This window comes from Calidris pugnax, unplaced genomic scaffold, assembly GCF_001431845.1.
Source record: "Calidris pugnax isolate Ruff unplaced genomic scaffold, ASM143184v1 scaffold153, whole genome shotgun sequence".
Lineage (NCBI taxonomy): Eukaryota > Metazoa > Chordata > Aves > Charadriiformes > Scolopacidae > Calidris > Calidris pugnax.
In genome coordinates, this window is record NW_015090999.1 from 9,143,708 (window position 1) to 9,164,931 (window position 21,224).

General features: G+C 40.5%; 1 protein-coding gene across 1 annotated transcript; it reads left to right on the top strand.

The window, feature by feature from the left end:
• Positions 1–6: 6 nt before the first annotated feature.
• On the top strand, positions 7–17,398 carry EDNRB (endothelin receptor type B). The gene is made up of 7 exons (XM_014955518.1): positions 7–490; positions 9,075–9,187; positions 9,355–9,559; positions 10,317–10,466; positions 11,413–11,546; positions 12,105–12,213; positions 13,877–17,398. Exons 1-7 carry the CDS (start codon positions 8–10, stop codon positions 14,006–14,008), a joined length of 1,326 nt encoding a protein of 441 aa, XP_014811004.1. The 5' UTR covers position 7; the 3' UTR covers positions 14,009–17,398.
• Positions 17,399–21,224: the final 3,826 nt, after the last annotated feature.

The window sequence follows — 21,224 nt, forward strand, 5'->3', positions numbered from 1 at the left end:
CAGCGCCATGCCCGCCGCCCGACGGTGGCGGCTGCCCGCCTTCCTCCTCCTCCTCCTCCTCAGCTACCGCGTCGCCTCCGAGGGCGACGGTTCCCTGCGGCCGCCGGGTCCGGGCAGGCAGAACCCGCCGGCGGTGCCCGACGCCGTCCCCCCGACGGCCGGGACCCCGGCGCTGCGGGGCGCGGAGCCCAACGCCTCCCGCCCGGCCGCGCTGCCCCCCAAGGGCGGCGGGGTTGGGGCCGGCGGGCGGCCGCGCTCGGCTTCGCCCCCCATGTGTACGGGGCAGACGGAGATCAAGGAGACTTTCAAGTACATCAACACGGTGGTGTCCTGCCTGGTCTTCGTCCTGGGCATCATCGGCAACTCCACGCTGCTGCGGATCATCTACAAGAACAAGTGCATGAGGAACGGCCCCAACATCCTCATCGCCAGCCTGGCCCTGGGCGACCTGCTTCACATCATCATCGACATCCCCATCACCGTCTACAAGGTGAGGGGGGAGCCGGGGATGGCTCTTTTGCGGAGCCGGGCAAATACCCGGCACTGCCGCAGGTGCTGGGGGAAGGGGGGGCAGCATCCCATTTCTGGCAGGGTGTGCCAAAAAGCTAACGGAGAGTGGTATTCTGTTCGGTTGTTGTCCCAAATGACATCCCCTCTGTGCTCCATTCCCAGCCCTCTCAGCAATCCGAGCTGGGAATGGGGCAGAGGTGTGTGGCTGGAAGTGGGACAGGCTCTGGAAGTCACCTGGAAAGAGGTGCTGTCCCAGGGATAAAGGAAATCAGTGCAATAGGTAAAGGCACAATGGATTTGGCGCTTCCCTCCTTTCCCTGGAGGAACGGAGGAGGGGACACAGGAGACCCTTGTCCTGTGGGTACCACTCAGGCCCTCCTGCTCCACTGGGGCAGATTTAGTCACACATTTCACATGGGTCTGTACAGTTGCTGGTGGCGTGGGGGCTTTTTTTCAGGAGGAGGAACCAAACTCGTTCAAACTGAGCAATTTGTAATAGTTTTATATGCCGAGTGGTTGCGTGGTGTGATGCTCTCCTGAGCTGTGAACCCTTTCACCCGTGCTGGAGCGTGGGCAGCCGAGAGGGAGTGAGCCACACCTGCTGCTCCTGCACCTTCTTCACTCTGCTCTTTGACTTGATAAGACTTGCTATGGAAGGAGTGCAACCTCTGTCTCCTCCATCCAGCGTGCGCAGTCATTTTGTCCTTAGGAATCCCTTGGGCAGTTGAATCCAGCTTCCAGTTACAGTCAGCTCTCTCGGGAGGGATGCTGATCAAGGCACACCTTCTGCCTTGAGAGCTTACAACCTGGGTCCCTGAGCACCCATCAGTTACTGCCTAAAGTGAGAATGAGAGCCTTCATCTATTCCTTCTCCTCACTTCATATGTGTGTTTGTAAACTCGGGGGTTTCTTACTTTTAGCTTTGTAAAAGCGCATTGAAGGGATGGGTTTTGAATTTAGTCTTCTGTACCCAGAGTGATTACTCCCAGAAGCTGCTGAAATGGGAGAATCCTCTATTTTTATCCTTTTAGAGTATTTAACTGTGCTAAATTCATGAGCCAGGTAATTTGGATGACACAAGAATTCTTCAATTTGCAGTTTCAGTATTTTCCATCCTATACGTTTATTGTAGTTCTTGTGAGAGGCATGTACTCTTCTGAGTGAGGCTGGTATTTATGAAACAAAAAACTGTAAACTGTTTTTGAAAAAAAGATTTTTTTTTTTTATCTGTTCTCATAAAAATCAAAAAGATTAAATCAATAACAGCTGCTCAGTACAAGACATCGCAATATCGATGACACTATTTGAAAATTAAATTAATGATAACATGCATTAATATGCCACAGTCCTTATCTTGATTGGATGTCATCAAGTATATCATTATGAGTAGGTTGGAACAGGAGAAATAAATGGTCAGAGTGCAAACAGATAAATATTCTATCAGCTGCAAGTCCAAGATTTTTATTGTGCTATTGATAATGCTGGGACCTGAGAAATAGCTCTCAGGTGCTAAATCTCCCACACTGCTACTCATCTTAAAGAGGAGCCCATAATAAATTGATACTGTCCCTTACAAGAGTGAGTGAAGTATTTGCTATTTTAAAACAGGACTTTTGAGTGATTTTAAATTTTAAAAAACCAACAAAACAACACAAATCTTAGATATAGTATTTATTTCATCAAAACTAAGAACTTGAATGTGGTTTGAGTTGATGATAATTTTTTATCAGCTCTACATCCCAGTTGACTCTACCCGCAGAGCAACTTAATGAGGGAGACTACAGTAATGCAATCAAAAGCTGACCTTAATCAGCCAGCAGTATGGGAGAAACAAAGGCTAGCAAAGTCTTGGTTTGTAAATAAGTACACTTAGCAGTTGTAACTTGCAATTGGAATCAAGTTTAAACTGGATGAAACAGAGCTTCAGAATTGCTCCGAGATCCTCCGTTAGACAGCTGCTTGAAAAAAAAAAAAAAGAAAAGTGAGAGAATTTTTTCATGTTAATAAAGTGCCAGCAGTTTACTCAATAACACTCGTAGTGGAAAGTGTGAAAGTGTCTGTGAACGCTTTCCAGACAGACCCATAAAAGAGAACTCAGTGTTCACACCAGGAGCAGCATTTTATTATTAAAAGCGATTACTGCAAAAGCTGTCCCCTGTGACTATTCAAGTTAAGTGTATATGTGAGTAGCTGAAAAAGTACACAAATGAAAATTCGAATCTCTTAAATTGAGAAAATAGAGAAAAGCAGGTATTATCTAGACTGTGAGGCAAATGCAGTCCAATGCATAAGATGCTAATTAGTCCATTGCACCTGATGAATTTACATATCGATCAATACATTCGGTAGAAAATGGAAAGTATTGGAATCTGTCACACAGTCAGGAAATTGGGTATGAAATGAGGGCTTGATGAGCATTCAGTTCCAGCATGCAGAACCTGGAAGACAGTTTCGGCATTCAGGGTCCTGGTGAACAATCTGGCTTTGGCTGAACCCCCAAAACTGCAGAATGGGGAGCAGAAAACAGTCTGAGACAATCCTTCTGCAGCACCTAAGGTTGTGGCAGTGTGTGCAAATGTGCTACTAATTGGATGTGAAGGTGGTCCTATGCCTGGTCAACTGCTTCACTACACAGACTAAGTAAGCGTGTCTTCGTTAATCTGAGGTTGCAAACACCAATTAAAGGTGTGAACATATGGAGCAGAAGGACAGAGTATGTGGTCAGTGAGCTTTTTATATCCTTCTATGCACTTTATCTTTGGTAGACAAGACAGCGGCAGCTCGTACACATGACGATACAGGTCTGCAGTTCTGGAAGGCTTATGCTCAGTTTCCCAAATCCATAAAGTTGGGAACGTGTAAGGCAGCAAAACAACATCAGGATTGGAAATTCCAAACTTTAATTAGCTCTGCCTTTCATATGTATATGTGTAATGGGATAACAACATAGACTTTAAAAAGCCGTAATCAAATAATATAACATACTTTCTCTTCCGATATACAGACATCTCTCTCATTTTGTAATTTCTATTCTCTTGCATTAAATTCAATTTATTGGCATGTTCCAATGGATTTTTAACAGGGGAAATGACCTATCCTCTGCACACTCTTGCGTGGCTCTCTGAACTCTGTGACTATCAATTTGCTATGACACAAATGACTGAGGAAGCCTATGTCCCTGGAAATACTGTCACAGGTGCCTTTATCTCAGCATAGTGGAAGAGCAGAGAAAAATTTCCAGGGAAGGAATAAAACCTGGTCTTTATCCAAGCCAAAGGCCAAAGTCAGCTTTGCAGGCAATGATTTTTTTTTCAGCAATGTGTTTTAGGGATTATATAAAAAATATAGTTAACATTATGTAGCATTATCAAGCACTGGAAATACAAGAGAGACCAGATTACGGACTGCATATCCCATGCAGACATATACTGGCCCCTTTGTTAATCCAACTGTGGTCTAAAAAAGGCAGGATTTCCATGGAAATGTCTTTGTGATGACCTTACTAACTCTTGTAATGCAAGTACTTATAGGGCAAGCATCATGATAAAGCCAATCTTCTCCTAACTTCCCAAAAAAGTTAAGGTGCTTGTCTTTAGAAAACTTTACTATTCCATATTACAACTCTTGGCCACTGGTTTTTCTGATAGTCATTTTATTGGGAGAAATGCATTATTTCCTTCCCTTTCCTTAACCACTTACTTGAGGTGTTGCAAAGTTCATCTCAGACTTTCTTGCACAGAGTTTATTGATCTCTGACCATATTAAGCTAGAAGTCTGTTTTGCTTGGGAACCCTTTATGGTCAACAAATACACCTTATAGGCACTTAAAGATCTGAACTGTCCAGTGGAGGAACCTGTCTAGACTCTGCAGGCAATGGGGGGTGACTTTATATATGGGAACAGTCTACTCTGAAGTTCAATATATGGGGTAGTGGAAAGTCTGTATGTTGTCGAAAGTAAGGTAAATATAACACAGTTTTCACAATGGATCTCCAAACTGAAATACTGTAGATGAGGTCAGTGTAGATTTGTAAATTTAGAGTACTTTTTCATTATGTATGTACATTTACTACATATACAATGACTCAAAAGATGCATGTGACAAATTCAAAGCAAGTTTTCGTCTTCTCATTTATCTTTTTTGCTTTTGCCCTGGGTTTATGCTTCCCAATCTGACAGCGGCACGGCTTTCTTCACAGTTAATTTTGACGTAGTCCTTTCCCTGGGATTGTGAGATTGCAGAAGCTTTTGACTTTGACAAGACACTGTGAGGTTTCTGTAATTTTCAAGGTGTCTGTATGATATGACTTCATCCTAATTCAGCATTTTTTTTTAAAATGACTTTTTCTAAGCATAAGTTACTAATAAAGACACAGGAAAAGAGACTAATTGTGTGCCTCATTAAGACTTACAGTGTTTATTGGATAGATCAGCAAAACATTCTTAACTAGGAAGAGAGAATTGTATTTTCTTGTCTAGAGGGAAGGTCCCCACCCTGACCTCATAATTATTGTTAAATATTAATAAGTTTTTTAATGTTGTCTGACTTATCCCCGACCATAAGCTTAATTTCCTGGGCAAGCTTCCTGTTTTCAAAAATGCTTGCTTCTGTGAAATGCTAAAAAAACTTTTATCTGCATGAGCTCTCCATCTCAAAAGCATCGGATGAAAATCTGCCAGTCATTTCACAGATGTGTTGAAAAGATGGTGCTTGTGAATTAGGTGTGCGGTCTGATTTCCCTTGTCACTCTGCAGTTCATAATGATGGAAATCAAGTCCTGTCATGCTGTGAGCTAGTCTTGCTTGCGAGGAGGGAAATGCAAATTCCTGCTCTGTCTTCCCGCCTGTGTTCATTGCTTGGGACTAGGACATCAGTGTAAACAAGTGCATCCGTTGCTGCTTCTTCATGGTCAACTGCAGAAAGTCAACAGTAATGGGTTGGAGCCGTGGCATTAGCCTTCTGGCTGGTGGCCATGGCAGCTGAGCCACGGAGAGCAGGCTATCGTTCTCACATGCCGGTGTGTTCGAGCGGCAAATTACGAACGTCTTTCTACACAACCAAAAGGAAGCAGGGCAGGAATTGCAGTTCACAGGTGTGTCTCTGAGTCACAGCATCTCTTGGGGCTACTCCTGGAGCTGTGCAGCTTTCCCATCAGTTTAGGCTCAGATCTGTGCCTGCTCTGAGGAAGTCTTGGCTAGGGCTGCATCAGATGTATGCATTAAGTACGATTTCACTTCATTCTGCACCGTGTTCCCTTTCCTTTCGTGCTGTTTCATTTCGTCTTCAGCACGTTGCTGTGTCTTAGCAGTTAAAACTTTGCCCGTGTGAAATAAGTGAGTATAAAACATTGGAAAAGGTCATTCGGAATACAGCCAGTGGTAGACTTTTTGGCATTTTACTGCTGAAAATGCAACATTATTTTTCTCTTTGCTGCCACTTGGCAGTATCTCATGACTTTAAGTCATTTATCATTTGTAAAATGGCACTCTTTGTACAGACACCCTATTATGAATCATAAAAAGTCATTTTACTCATACAAAATTGCATGAGACTACATCTATACTTCACTAAGAATAATCATTGCTCTTGTCTACAAATGTGATGCTCCTGAATGCTTTACAATGGATTTTCACTGTTCTTCAAGCCAGTGTTTTGAAGTAATGGCAATATAGAGGACAAACAGAAACAACGAGGACAGAAACAACAAGGAAGCATAGTTGAGCAATTAAAATATTCTACTTTTTCCTTTTACTTTCTTTATGTTTTCAAGCTTCTGCAAAGCATATCATTAACCTCTAGCAACACCATGACAGAGAAACTTAATGACTCATGCATTAAAATGCTCAAATTTCACAATACATCAGCTGCGAGAGATAAAGGACGTGTTTTTCCAATGCAATGCAGGCAGCTGTGTGTCCATTCTGCCCCCAATTTAAGCTGGCTGAATGCGAGTAATATTTTGATGTTATGCTAAACCCGAGCTAATGCACCCTTTCTATCAGTGGACCGCGTTCACTCATGTGCAGCCCCATTATAATCCAGCCATACGGCTCCCAAACTGGAGCTGGCTCAAATCCAGGCAGCTTGGAGCACAGGTGTGACTGTCTGCACCTGAGAGATAAGCATTAGTTCAAGGAAATTTCCGATGTGCAGCTGAGCGGTTGTGATTTTAGGGAAAAGAGACAGGGAGTGCCCTGCACATACACCAGCTAGTTGCAGCTAAAAGTCTTCGACAGAATCTGCCAGCAGAAATTAGATCAAAGTTCTGAATTGTTAGTTCAATGAAGAAAAAAAAGATATTTTAATTTTGAAGTGCCTTTTTAATGTGTCTTCTCTGGTTTAATATATAGGCATGTACAATATACAATAGATGCTATAAACAAGTATAAGATGTACTTGCTACCCAGTCATAGAATCATAGAATCATTCAGGTTGGAAGAGACCCTTGGGATCATCGAGTCCAACCATCTACCCTACTCTACAAAGTCCTCCCCTACACCATATCCCTCAGTACCGCATCTAAATGTCCCTTAAACACAGCCAGGGATGGTGACTCAACCACCTCCCTGGGCAGCCTATTCCAATGCCCAACCACTCTTTCTGTGAAATATTCCTTCCTAATGTTCAGTCTGAAGTCCTTGATTTCTATAGCAACTAGGTGTGGTAGGCTGGAGGTTCACAGCCTGATTGATATAAATTAAATTCATTTGATTCTGCAGAGTGTACATTTAGAACACCTGTAATTATTCACGTTGCAATTTTAATAGTAGTTTGTAACTATCACCCCTTTGCAGCAATTCTAAAGAAGTCTCTCAGGGAGAGGCTTTACTGAAAATACTTTAATTACAGGCTGAGTTAGTTTCCCACATCACATAAGCAAAAGATACTGTGCGGTTATGACAACCTCATCCTTACTTCCTCTGCTTGATGACTTTCCATCGAATTCTCAAGAAACATAAACCCTTAGAATTTATTTTTCTGCTTCATTTCTGCAGAAGCATTATTATACTCTTTCTGTAAGAGATCATTAAGCAGATGATTGAAGAAATAGGTCAAAGCAGGGCCATGTTACAGTTTTCCTGCTACTGTTCTTTTAAAGATTCCATTTCAGCACAGGACTAAAGCAGATTTTTGGAAGGTATTCTGATATTTGAAAATACTGGTGGGCACTTTATAGGGATTTCCAAAAGCACATGGTCATGAAATGTACATAACTTCCTTTGTGTTAAAATATAATGATACTTATATTATACCAGGGCATTTCAAAAACTGTTGTGGACCATGTAACTGTTTATCCTTAGATGTACATGCATGTCTGCTTAAGGACTTTACTGAACCAGAGCAGGCAGCTCTGTGGCTGTCTTGAATCATTTTGGTCCTCAGCAGGATCTATACAGTGTGATAATCTATTTCTTCTTTTCTTACATCCCTATTAAATGTGATGTCTGAGGAGACCTGAGCCAAGGAAAAGATTTTGCTATATATTTTGTGTAGTTAGCGTTCTTCTTTCCTCTCCTTTTCCATTTTGTACCCCTCTATCTGCACCAGGTCCAAAAGGCCTCCTTTGAAGAAAGCTATGAAAAACAGAGATGTGCTTAGATAATGTAACTAATTACAGAAACTCAGAAAGTTTACTTTTGTGTATAACGATTGCGACTATTTCTTGGCATAATTTCTGTTGTGGAGAGCCTTGTTTTTATGAGGAACTGGATGATTTGGCTGCTGCTGGGGTGTATTTGCGCCATTAGAGCAGCTCGCAGCAGAGTACAACGACTAAATATTTCTAAACTGAAGCTACAGGCGAACAGTTCCTAGCATCAGCTGTGAGGAAGGTGCTTTCTGTGTCCAGTAACTCTTGTCCCCTAAATCAGTGAAAATGTACCACTGGAGATGTGACAGAAGATTTCCGTTGGACTATATGACCCAAAGTGTAATTGAACCAACCTAAAATTCATTGTGCTGTTTTCTTTATTCCAGGGCACTTACAGTGTCCAGGGCATCCCTTCTTCCTTATCAGATGGTCAGCTAAAACCTATGGGACACATTGCTCTCCAGCATTGCCTGACTTCTCAGCTGATGGAGCTTAGATACCAAGTTCAAATAAACCCTAACCCATCCGTGCACTTGTTAGCTTTGTCCCTGTTCTAATCAGCCTCAAGTAATTGTCTGCATTTCTAGTAGATAGAGAGTTACTTGGGACATATAGGAAAAGCAATGAATGCTCAAGACAGACAAAGCCAATAAAAGACAAGAGAATTCCTCACCAGCTCAGTCATTTTTCACCATAAACACTGGAGTGGTGAAGTTAGAAGCGAAATGAGTGGAGATTGCAGGGCTTAAGAAGTCATGTCTAAGACTTTACGCATATCTTTGCCCAGCCAGGGAGTGACTGTGAAGCTGCTGCCTAGTTTTTAGGACACACACCTTGGAGACTCCCTTGGGAGAAGGTTCTTCTTGACACATGGTGGGGAAAAAAAAAATCAATTACGAGAAAAGTCTATGTTGGGGGGGGGGAATTATTATTATTAAAAAAAAAATTATTAATTTCTAATTGTTTTCACAGCTGCTTGCAGAGGACTGGCCTTTTGGTGTCGAAATGTGCAAATTAGTACCCTTCATTCAAAAGGCATCAGTGGGCATCACAGTGTTGAGTTTGTGCGCCCTCAGCATAGATAGGTGAGACCCATTTTTTCATCAAACTCTTTTTTCTTTTAATTTCTTTTAAATATGGGCATTGGCTCAAATTTCCCTTTCCACTCAGCTGATGTAATATGAACAAGCTGAGTTTAAGCCAGTGGGTTTTCTTAATATTTTTAATCCGCAAATGTGTGCTGTTGCCTCAGGTACCGAGCAGTTGCCTCTTGGAGTCGCATTAAAGGAATTGGAGTGCCAAAGTGGACTGCTGTTGAAATTGTGCTCATCTGGGTTGTATCGGTGATATTGGCTGTTCCAGAAGCTATTGCATTTGACATGATTACAATGGAGTACAGGGGAAAGGATCTTAGAATCTGCCTGCTTCACCCCACGCAGAAAACATCCTTTATGATGGTAAGGTCCTGATGTTTATAAAATCACAGCTTTCCAGAACAGTTCCTCAAGGAGCTGGGACTCTTTAGCCTGGACAAGCGAAGGCTGAGGGGAGACCTTATTTATGGTTATAAGAATCTAAAGGGTGAGTTGAAGGATGTTGGAGCTGGACTCTTTTCAGTGGTTTCCAGCGATAGGACAAGGGGCAACGGGCTCAAGCTGGAACACAGGAAGTTCCATTCAAATATGAGAAAAAACTTCTTTACGGTGAGGGTGATGGAGCACTGGAACAGGCTGCCCAGTGGGGTCGTGGAGTCCCCTTCTCTAGACATCTTCAAGACCCCCCTGGATGCAGTCCTGAGTAACGTGCTCTAGGCGTTCCTGCTTTAGCAGGGGAGTTGGACCAGATGATCTCTAGAGGTCCGTTCCAACTCTGACAATTCTGTGATTCCGTGAATCTTCTCAGTGTTGTGTGGATTGTACTGTGCAGAAGGCTATGTGAAATGTAGGTGAATATGATGTTCAAATGAAGCACTGACAAATTTATGAAGTATAGTGGTCAGAAGAAGAGAGTTCAGAAATGATTCTATGATTCTATGAAACTTTTGTCTTTATGTGGGCTTTGGGCACATTACTGTCCTGTTCCATTTTCTCATCTGTAATGTACACCTTAAAGAGATGTTTTTCAGGACAGAGTGACCAATTAATTACAGCATGCTTCCCCAAAATGCTCAACGTTCGACTCCTAACAATGTTTCCCCTTTTGTTTCCCTTCTAGTTTTACAAGCAAGCTAAAGACTGGTGGCTGTTTAGCTTTTACTTCTGTTTGCCACTGGCTATCACAGCATTTTTCTATACTCTCATGACCTGCGAGATGTTGCGAAAGAAAAGCGGGATGCAGATTGCTTTGAATGACCACTTAAAACAGGTAAAAATTTATCCCGGAGAAGTCTTCTGACTGTAGAGAGAATGACAATACTACCTTTACTGACTTCACTGCCACATTGTTCTGTTCTTGTATGACAACTTCAAGTTTACTAAGAAGTTTTCTTCTTCTTCAGCAGTGGTGCTGCTGAACTCATATGTGTGTATATATAGATGTATACGAATATAAAAATATATATATCAGAAACCTAAGGTTTTAACTGACAATCACAAAACTGTTTTTTCTTATTTGATATTAATCCTTCAGGTTTTATAGTTTCTATTTCTTCTTTACAATCATGGGAGATAGATATTTTGTAATGAAAACTGAGGTCGTGCTGTAATGTAAAAGCTAGTGCTGTAAAATTGTTAATTGTTTTGAATCAATTTCATGCAGAACTGCAGTGAGGTTAGCACTATATATGTTAGCAGAACAAAACACATTTCAAAATATATTCCAAGTTAGTAGTGCACCAGAGACAAACATCATATGTCACTAGAATTAAAGTACATTTGTACTATAAAGTATATTTGTGTTCCTTTCTTCCTACCTTGATAAAGCTGTAGTTGAAATCTCTGGGACATTTAAAATAAGACCTAAGATCAAAGCACAGGAAAATACAGTTGAAAGCAAGCTGGTATTTGAAAGTGATTGAGGAAATGAGTATGTTCTTCATTTTAATCTAAATGACTGTTTTCATGTCCTTGATTTTTCATATTATTACTCATACTTTTTAAAATTAGAGATACAGAGAATCAGTGCAAGACATCTAAAACAATAGAAAAGATTAAGTATCTATTCCAAGAAAATAAGGTATTCTCATGTTCTTCTAACTCCTGTTTTGATATGGCTTTTATTTTGTTTATTAAACATTTGGATGTTAGAAGACAGCAACAGTCAAAAGAGAGACAGAAACTATAACACAACTCTGTCCAACTTTCTTTTTCAGAGACGTGAGGTGGCCAAAACTGTGTTCTGTCTGGTACTTGTTTTTGCCTTGTGTTGGCTCCCACTTCACTTAAGCAGAATATTGAAACTCACTATTTATGACCAGAAGGACCCCAACAGATGCGAACTTTTAAGGTGAGACTCTAAAAATACCTGTGGGCTGCTGACATTCTCCATAAGCACAGCTGGATTTCCTAATGGACCTGTTTACTCTGTGTGTCTGAAGTTCTCCCTGCTCCTTTATTCAGGACACTCCAGTTTCCCTCCAGTAGCAGAGTCAGGAAACTGTGAGGAATCCCCCTGTTTGCCCTGTCTTTCTCCTGATCCCTTTTGGGAGCCTCTTACTGTCTTGTGGCTTTGTGTGGGTGGAGAGGGAATTTCTGTCCCCATTTTCCTTTTCAACATAACAGCTAGGATTAAATCTGTGAGGAAAACCTCATGAATATTTCCTCCCACAAGTTAAGGTGGTTGGATCTTCTGAAATTACATTAATGGTCTACTGATGCGAACTTTATTATTGAGCACAACTGTTGCCTCCATGAGTTAATCCTGTTGATGTAAGCCCCTTAACTATTACGTTTAATAGTCTTGGTTGAGTGAAGCTGAGTCCATTTGTCATAGCTGTAAACCTCTACTAAACATTTTAAGAGAAAATGAGAAGTGTCTCACTTACTTACTTTAATTTCCACACAGCTTTTTTCTTGTGATGGACTACATTGGAATTAACATGGCTTCACTGAATTCCTGCATCAATCCAATAGCTCTGTATTTGGTGAGCAAAAGGTTCCAAAACTGCTTTAAGGTAAGAGGCTGCTGGGAGGTGCTCCTCTGGTTAAAAGGTGATGTCAGCAGGGAAATTAATTCTGTAACATGCATAAAGTGTTTTAAACGGTCATGACATTTTATTTTAAATTTTAACTGGGTTATGGTAGGTTTCCTCCCCCTATCCTGCTGAAGCTACATAGAAAGGAGTTAAGGGGACAAAAAGAGAAAGCAAAAGAGAGGAGGGCACAATAAGCCCTCTCGGCACCGTGCTAATCAGTGCTGCATCACTTCCCGACGGGACCTGGCCACCAGCCACTTCGAGAGCACTGACAAAGCAGACTCGGACCGCACTGCAGAGGTTCACGTAGCCATATCCTCTGCAACCCAACGGGGAGAGCGCTGACCTCAGGTGCCCCCCATCCTGACCGAGCACCACAGGCATCCTGACCGTAGGCAGTTTTATCTAAGGCAGAGGGTGCAAGTATCATCCCTTTCCAATGTTGACGATGTTTTATGAGACAGAACCTGTTGATAGTTTTGCCTTGGTTTGAGTGAATAGTCCTGGGCACTGATTCTCCACGCAGGAGTAGAGGCTCTGGATTGCATGTGGATTGCAGCCCATCAGTCCTTCAATCTTCATGTCTGCTCAGAAAATGTCCAGACTTTGGGCTTTTTTTTGTGGCCTTTACCATCTTCAGACACTGTATCAGGGTTCTTACATTACCTACCACAAATTCTTAGATTTTTGTTTTCTTGCCCAGCATTTAAATATTGGCCACTGCTAGGCTTATTGCCTGGCTTTGTAAATTCCTTACTGGCTATATCTTTCCATCAGAAGGCAATCAGCTCTGCATCATGTCACATTAGGCCATTTCCCACACAATTGTACCAGCTCAGGCTGCAGATGCTTTAGGGTTGGTCTCACAGAGTTGCAGAATGGTAGGTGTTGGAAGGGACCTTTGGAGATCATCTAGTCCAACCTTCCAGGCCAAAGCAGGGTCACCTAGAGCAGGCTTGATAGGAACCCATGCAGGCAGGTTTTTGAATGTCTCCAGAGAAGGAGACTCTACAACCTCTCTGGACAGCCTGTTTTCTATATTGTCAGCTCCTTGAAAGAGTCACTGGAGCTGAGACCACCTAAAGATATCTGTCGTATCCTGAGAAGGTATATGCAGGATCCTAGATGGACTTCCAGCATCCAACGGCCAGTTAGTAGCATTAGCAAAAGGTCAGCAGTACCTCTAGTAAACATTTGAACTGTACATAGGTTTTTCATCATTCTCCTACTTAGTTCTATTCCCACCCTCCCCTCCCCTCACCCCCAATCAACTAAATTGCAGCATCTTGCTTGGAAAGTATAGATTACTGTGCGTACGTTTTTTCCGATAAAGATTATGAGAGACAGGACAACAAGGAGTCTCATTTTATTTTCAGATGCATTTAGAAATGCAGACCATACTAGAAGGGGTAATGTGTGTGGCCATTATTATATATTAAGTCAATATAACTCTTCCTGCCCTCTAGCCCTCAGGTTAGTTGCTAAGGGGGCATCCCAGAAGTTAGATGCAGAGATTGACCTCGTTTCTTTCCCCACGCTGTAACGCGCACTTGGCGTTTCTCACTGTGCAGCATTTCGGTGCCTTTTGCCACATGTGCGAAACAAAATGATGTAAAATGTTTATCCCTTTTTATTTTAACAGTCATGCTTGTGTTGCTGGTGCCAATCCAAAGATCTGTTGTCCCTGGAGGAAAGGCAGTCCTGTTTAAAGTTCAAAGCTAATGATCACGGATATGACAATTTCCGCTCCAGTAACAAGTACAGCTCTTCATAAAACAAGAATAAAAGGTATATTCTCTTATATTAATGCTGGTGCCTTTTTAAGTACAAGTGGCAATTAATGAGATGGTAACGTTTAGAAAAATCTAGTTGTGTGTTTGCACACACAAAAAAAAAAGAACATTATAAAAATAATTGCCCCAAAACTGTGTCACAGTCAAAATCATGGACATTTATAAAATCATCATTTACGGAACATGAAGAAAAGCGTAGAAAGAACAAGCACTTGAAAACTTCTGAATCAGCACTTCCAAATGATCCCCACTTCCTGTACATTAAACAATCATTTGTATTCACTATAACAGTTGTAGGAACTGAACTCACAGTAATTGCTAAGCAGCGTAATATAATGTTAATTGGATCAAAGCCATTATTATATATAACTCAATGTATTATCTTTTAAAAAGCAGATTAACCACCATCACTATTGTGGGTTTTTGTTAAAATTAAACATGAAATACTTTGTAATAGAAGTTTAAATGTAAAAAAGTAGCATTTTTATCAGAGATGTTGTAGAGGTAGCTAATGAAAATATTAAAGGATGCAGTCAAGTCAGAAGTCCATGTCACTCTGATGATTATTTTTACCTATTATTGCTAGAAGGAACCTCCCAAGGTCTCTATAAATACCATTTTGTAACCACTTTGTGTGTTCAATGCATTTGGCAGCACTTTGGGTATGGTGCCTTTCACTGTTTCCAAGTTACTCATGTTTAATGACAGCAGAGGAGAGAAAAACACAGCAAAAGCAAAAATTAATTCTCCTAGAACTAGACAAACAATGGCTAGTATTGGAAACCAGCTATTTTTAACTGAAAACAAATTGTTTGTTTCCCATGTAAACAGTGGACATTTAAGAACCTGATGGTTCTTTTGCGACAATTTACAGCTGTTTTTGCAATCCAAATAGTGTCTTGGGGCAAAATCCTTTAGAAATAGCAGGTGGAAAAAATTGTAACGAAGGAAAACAGAGGGAGAAATTTAACTTCTATTTTCATTTAGGTTTAAATCTTCATAAAGAAAATAATTCACGAACTGTACTATGTAGCACACTCGTCTTCATACTGTTTTAAAACACTTTCTACTTCTGTAGTTCCATATTTATGGGCTTAAGAAGATGTGTGATTAGTTTCTGCTTCTGTAAATAGTTTAGTGAAGCGTATTATAAAGTAATTATAAAGTATTAAAATATGGGCAGGACCCTGTGAGAAAACAGAAAGATAAAGATGCCTGTAGTAAACATGATGTGTGTTGCCGGGAGCAGTACACGTTCTGTATATACATGACAGGTAATTCTTTGACTTTTCATTTCCTATTAATTTGTTACAGATGTCCCCAAAGACTAATTAACATATTTTGTGCACTAAGGCATGAGCTTTTCAAGAAAAAAATGTCATATGACATGCTTTTATAAAAAACATGTTTTCAATAGGCACGGTATTTTATTATAATAAAAATATTCATCAAAACTCAGGAATTTTTTTTTTTTTAATTTCCAAATTTCACATGTAAGGATTTTTTCCTTTTTTTTTTTTTTCCAGTGTTGATTAACTTCAGATTTTTTAATAAAGTGCCTTAAATATGCTCAGGATGAAAACAGTTTTCACTAAAGTGTTCAGGTGACGTTACCTTAGATGGGTTTCATCTCATCTGGACTTTAGGTAGCTACAGCTACCTTGCAGACAGCTAAAAACAGGAGAGGTGAACCCCATTCCTGGTGTTGCCCCATCAAAAGCTAGTAAGTGTATGCTTGTATAATCAAGCTGAGGACCTAGGCACATGCATTTGAGCATGGGCACGTGTGTGTGTGTGTGTGTGTGTGACTACGTGTGTTAGTGTGTATGATGTCTACCGTTAGGTCGCTGTTACCGTCTTCCTGCAGCACGTGCACCCGACTGCTATAATGCTGAACTTTTATAAATAGAAATCTATTTAATAAAGTTTTGTTCTTTACATTTTTACCTTAACCTTCGTGGTAGCTTTCTCACGGTAAGCCGTGAATCTCACTTCACTTCACCCAGCCTGCATCTATTTCTGTGAAATGCGTTTCATCTGTTAAGGATGGATAATCAGTTAAATCCTAAGTTTGATACTGATCAGTGTTATTTTCATCAAGTTATATCATTACAATATTGTACATGTATATTATTGTTATTTTTATTTAAAATATAGCTGTTGTATTGGCAAATGTGTAACATATTTTTCATTTTTTCCTGGACTAATTCTTTGTTAAGACGAGTCCTGCTAAGTCAGACATTTAAGTTTGGCAAATAAAAACTATATATACTGCCCACTTTTTGGAGTAAATATATAGGTATTAGTACACGTCTTGTCGTCTGTGCAGTATTTTTCAAAGCAGTATTTTTACTGAAGCTCTCATTTCCTGTAATAAATATTTGCAAAACTTCTGCTTGCATGCAGTTAAAAAAATACACAGGAGAGCTCCAGTGCATCCATGTTCCTGGCTAAGATTAAATCTCTTAATACCGAAGACAGGCATTTTCTGACATCCTCAGTACAAGTCTATTCCTCCCTCCAGTGAAATCAACGAATGTTCAGCCATTCAATTTGGTTGGAGCAGAATTAGGGCACAGCAATAGCTCTTTAAAAAACCCAGCAGACATTTGCTACCTTGAATAAAAGAACCTAAAAGATAAATATTCTTTTTTTTTTTCCTTTTTTTTTTTTTTTACAAAGGAGTCGTTTAGAAAGGTTAGGAAAAGAGAGTAAAATCTGCTCATGGGGTAAAATAGCCAGTCTGAGGCTCTCTAAGCCTCAACCATGGGCTCACAGGTAGCACAACTGCAGAGGCACACGCAGCTTTATAGGAGTTCAGTGTACTTGTCCAGTTGTGACAGAGTCATCTGTCCCATCAGCCTGAAGAGATGACACAGAATGGCTTGAGATGAAAAAAACCAAAACTTGTAAGAAACTACCGTCGCATCTTAGTGTTTTGGCCATCAGGTAGTAGCTAGATTTTACTTCCCCAGTAAGTATTTACTTCCCCCAGCTCTGAACTCTGCCTGCACACAGCTCTCTTGGAGTTGTGAGGGTATTTCAGACTGGGGGGAACCGAAGTGATACACTGGTACTACACCTCAGAGAATCAAATGCAAAATTTGATGATTTCGGAGCATCTGCCGTGAGCTGTGGCATTTCACTGTCCCAAATGGTTCTTAATCAACACGCGGTTGGCTTAGCAAGAGAATGTTGTATGTACTGAAATAATGTTAAAAGGATTTTTTGCAATTGTTCTGTATAGCTATGTAAAATAATTCTGTATTTCATTTTCTGTGGTCACTTAAAATAGCAACTTCTGTGGTTCAGACAGTGTAAACATACTAAATTACCAATAAAATACTTGTTATTTTGATTCATTACAAAAAGGCGCCTGACCTTTTTTCTTCTAGGAGGTCCCAGTTTATTGTTAAACAGTGACAGTGATGTAAAAAAGAATTGGGCAATTCAGAACTAAAAATCAAGGCTTTTCAGTCGGATAGTTTTATGTAGCTGGAGAGAGTTCAGACTTGCATACATGTTGCAAAATTGTCTGATGTTTGTTGGAACAATCAGTCATGCCTGTCTTTGCTCTGTTTGGTTTTGCTCAAAATGCCAGTTGCAATCTCTTCTCTACACACCCATATATAGTCACAAATCCTCCGGTGTTAGGGACATCACAAATAAAAGGCATGAAACTTTTAGTTGGTTAATTTAGAAACGCATGCACTCGATGTTGGAATATGCCTCATGAAAACTGTGATCCTTTTGTATGTTGACAGTGTAATTGTGTGCATATTTCCATTTACGCTTTTTTTAAGCAGTGGAAAACAGCACCAGACTAAATATGCTGTAGCTGGTCAAATACATAACTTTATATGATTCCAGTATCTGTAAATCCCAAAATGTGTTTGCTGCTACTGTAGTTGTACTCCAAATAGTTAGATCTCCTCCTGCTTAGTTGGTGGCCTGATGCATCCGTACAGACTTGTCTTTTTTCACGGTCCCAGGATCTTAAGCCCATAGTTTCAAGTTTCCTGTGCCTGGAAGAGAAGCACCTGTAGAGATGAGATCCCTTATAAGTAAATATTCTCCTCAATATCTCTCATGGCTTCTTCACTTCCTTTCCCTTCATCTTTGTTTGTCAGTAATGTTATGGTCTGAAGTCTTCAACAACCGCTCATTGCAAAGAAGCATTTTTTGCCTATTCTGAGATCCTGCAGCTTTCTACACATAGGCCATAGTCTTCACAGCCCAGCTAACTTACTCCCTTGCCACTATTCGCTTTTCTAACTCTTGGTCTCATCCACAGTTATATCTACTTGGCTCTTTCATTTAGTGGGTTAACTACAGCTTGTTGTCAGTTTTCTAAACACACTAGAACTTACATAGCAACACGGATATACAGAATCACAGAACTTCATGGTTGGAAGGGACCTTTGAGATCATCGAGTCCAACCACAAAAAAAAACCACTAACCCACAACATAACCCAAACCAACACACACCCACACTCACCCACAGAGTAACAAAAACCAACAATCTCGGGCATTAAAGCATGCCCTGAAGTGCCATGTCTACATGTTTCTTAAATACCTCCAGGGATGGTGACTCCACCACCTCCCTGGGCAGGCTGTTCCAGTGCCTGACCACTCTCTCAGTAAAGTAATTATTCCTAATATCTAATCTAAACCTCCCCTGCCGCAACTTCAGACCATTTCTGCTGGTCCTGTCATTATTCACTTGGGAGAAGAGGCCAACGCTCACCTCTCTACAACTTCCTTTCAGGTAGTTGTAGAGCGCAATGATGTTCCCCCTCTTCTCCAAACTACATGTTTGGAGAAGCATACATATAGCGTACGTTCTTCAAACAGTGACTTGCTCACTGACTGGCCCCTGTGCTGGTCCCTGGCCACTGATGAGGCCCCACCTCGGGTACTGTGTCCAGTTTTGAGCCCCTCAATACTAGAAAGACATTGAGATCTGGAGTGAGTCTGGAGAAGGACAACAAAGCTTGTGAAGGGTCTGGAGAGCAAGTTTTAAGAGGGGCTGAGGGAGCTGGGATTGTTTAGTCTGGAGAACAGGAGGCTGAGGAGAGACCTTATCACAATCTACAGCTACCTGAAAGGAGGTTGTACTGAAGTGAGGTCAGTCTCTTCTCCCAAGTAACAAGTGATAGGACAAGAGGAAATGGCCTCAAGTTGCGCCAGGGGGGTTTAGATTAGATATTAGGAAAAATTTTTGCATTGAAAGGGTTATTAAGCATTGGAACAGGCTGCCCAGGCAAGCAGTGGAATCACCATGCCTGCAAGTATTTAAAAGATGGGTAGACATGGTGCTTAGCGACATGGTTTAGTGGTGGTTTTGGCAGTGTTAGGTTGATGGTTGGACTCAATGATCTCAAGGGCCCCTTCCAACCACTCTTGAAAAGGGTAGATTTGGCACTCTGGTGTTGATAGAGTAGGATGGTCCAAATGGCAACCTATGGCTGTATCTGGTCCACAGAGTGGTTTACTCTTTACTGCACTTTCCTGCAGCCTGCTGCTCAGACTGTTCTGTTCTTGTAGTCTGCTCAAGAAGGTCCAAGAGTTCTCCATATACATGCTGTGCAATTCTGTTCAAATTTCTAATCCAGTTTCCTGAATGGATGTCCACATCAGGAGATCAAGAGACAAAACTACTTGAAAGGAATCTTCTGTAGGCTGCTCACCTTTCTTCTTAGTCAGCAGTGGTAGGATTGCTGTATTAGATAGCAACAGCAGTCAGATGGTTTATTGGCTTGCAAATGCTAATTTAAAAGTATTGTCATTAAAAACCTGGCATGCGTTTGGTCTTGTCGGTCTTTCTAAGTATTCTCATTTAGACATGAAAGAGGTCCCAAACCTCACCCTCACCACTGAAAAGGTACAGCCTCCTCAGTCCTTTTTCCTTCTCTTGAACAAGAAAACTATCACTTAAAAAGAAAATTCTACTATAATTAAAAGTTAAGCCTTCAGAATTTGGTATTTTAGCTTAGTAATCAGCATCCTAAACCTCCATGAAATCTCTGTGACAAGCCAAAGATGTCCTGATTGTGGGAGACAGTAGCTGGAAGGAATTTTACTGTAGTGATGTGGCAACTAGTTAGATCATACATCTCAGCAGGGAGCTATGATATACAGGAAAAAGAGTAGTGACTAATCCCCAGGATGCTCACGTTTTCACAAGGGCAGGTTCAACGCATGCCCCAGCCTTTGCAGGGGCAGGAGAGAAACCTGGCAAGCTAATAAAAACAAAACTGATGGATTTGCTAAGTTTTAGTTGGAGCTGCAGAATTCATGCAAACAATTACTTTTTATTATTATTAAACTAAATTGGAAAAAGAGTCATTATTGCTAATGGGAGTTCATAGGACCAGACTGGAGCTTGCCAAAGGTATAGGAAGCTTTTTCCCTGAAATGCAACTATAGCAAGTAACACATCCTACACATCTGGTCCCATTGGTCTTCTTAACTTCATAGCACAGATGTGGTGTGGAAGGTTCACTTCTGTGGTATTTGAATGCCTGATACCTGCAGTAACCAGACACATACTCTCCTGATGCATATTTATATGTATACCTATATTTATACCTCTCTATATACAAATAAAAGATATTACATATAATCCATATAAATTGTGTGATATACAGAATATTTTTGAGTTTTGTCCAAAAAAGTTGTTCAATAAAGTTCTTTTTTTTTATAAATTTTTACAAAACCATATCTATCTAAACAAAACCTAGCCCACTGTGTTCTTTAAAAAAAAACACACACCACTTTTAATATATTCTGTCACTTTGATCTCGTATTCTGAATTCTAAGGGGTTTTTTAATATATTTTGAAACTATTTCACATTAGTTCATGCCATAATATGAGTAATGTAAACTATATGTGTCAAACATGTAAACTGTGAATGGCTGCCTAACTATTGGACTAGTCTATGGCATGTTTAAATTTTGTGTTCATAAGTATTAATAATAAAAGCCACTAGCACTGACAGAAATATTTTTGTTGTTTTCTGACCTGGATATCAGCTCATAATAATAAAAGTTTGAAATACTGACAAATCATGCACTTCTCACACTGAATGACAAAATTATGAAATGTAATTAAAATATGGATAAGTATTTATTAAGTGGCATTCATAAACCTGAAGTTCCAAAGAGAAAATGTTATGAAATATTTTAATAATTCG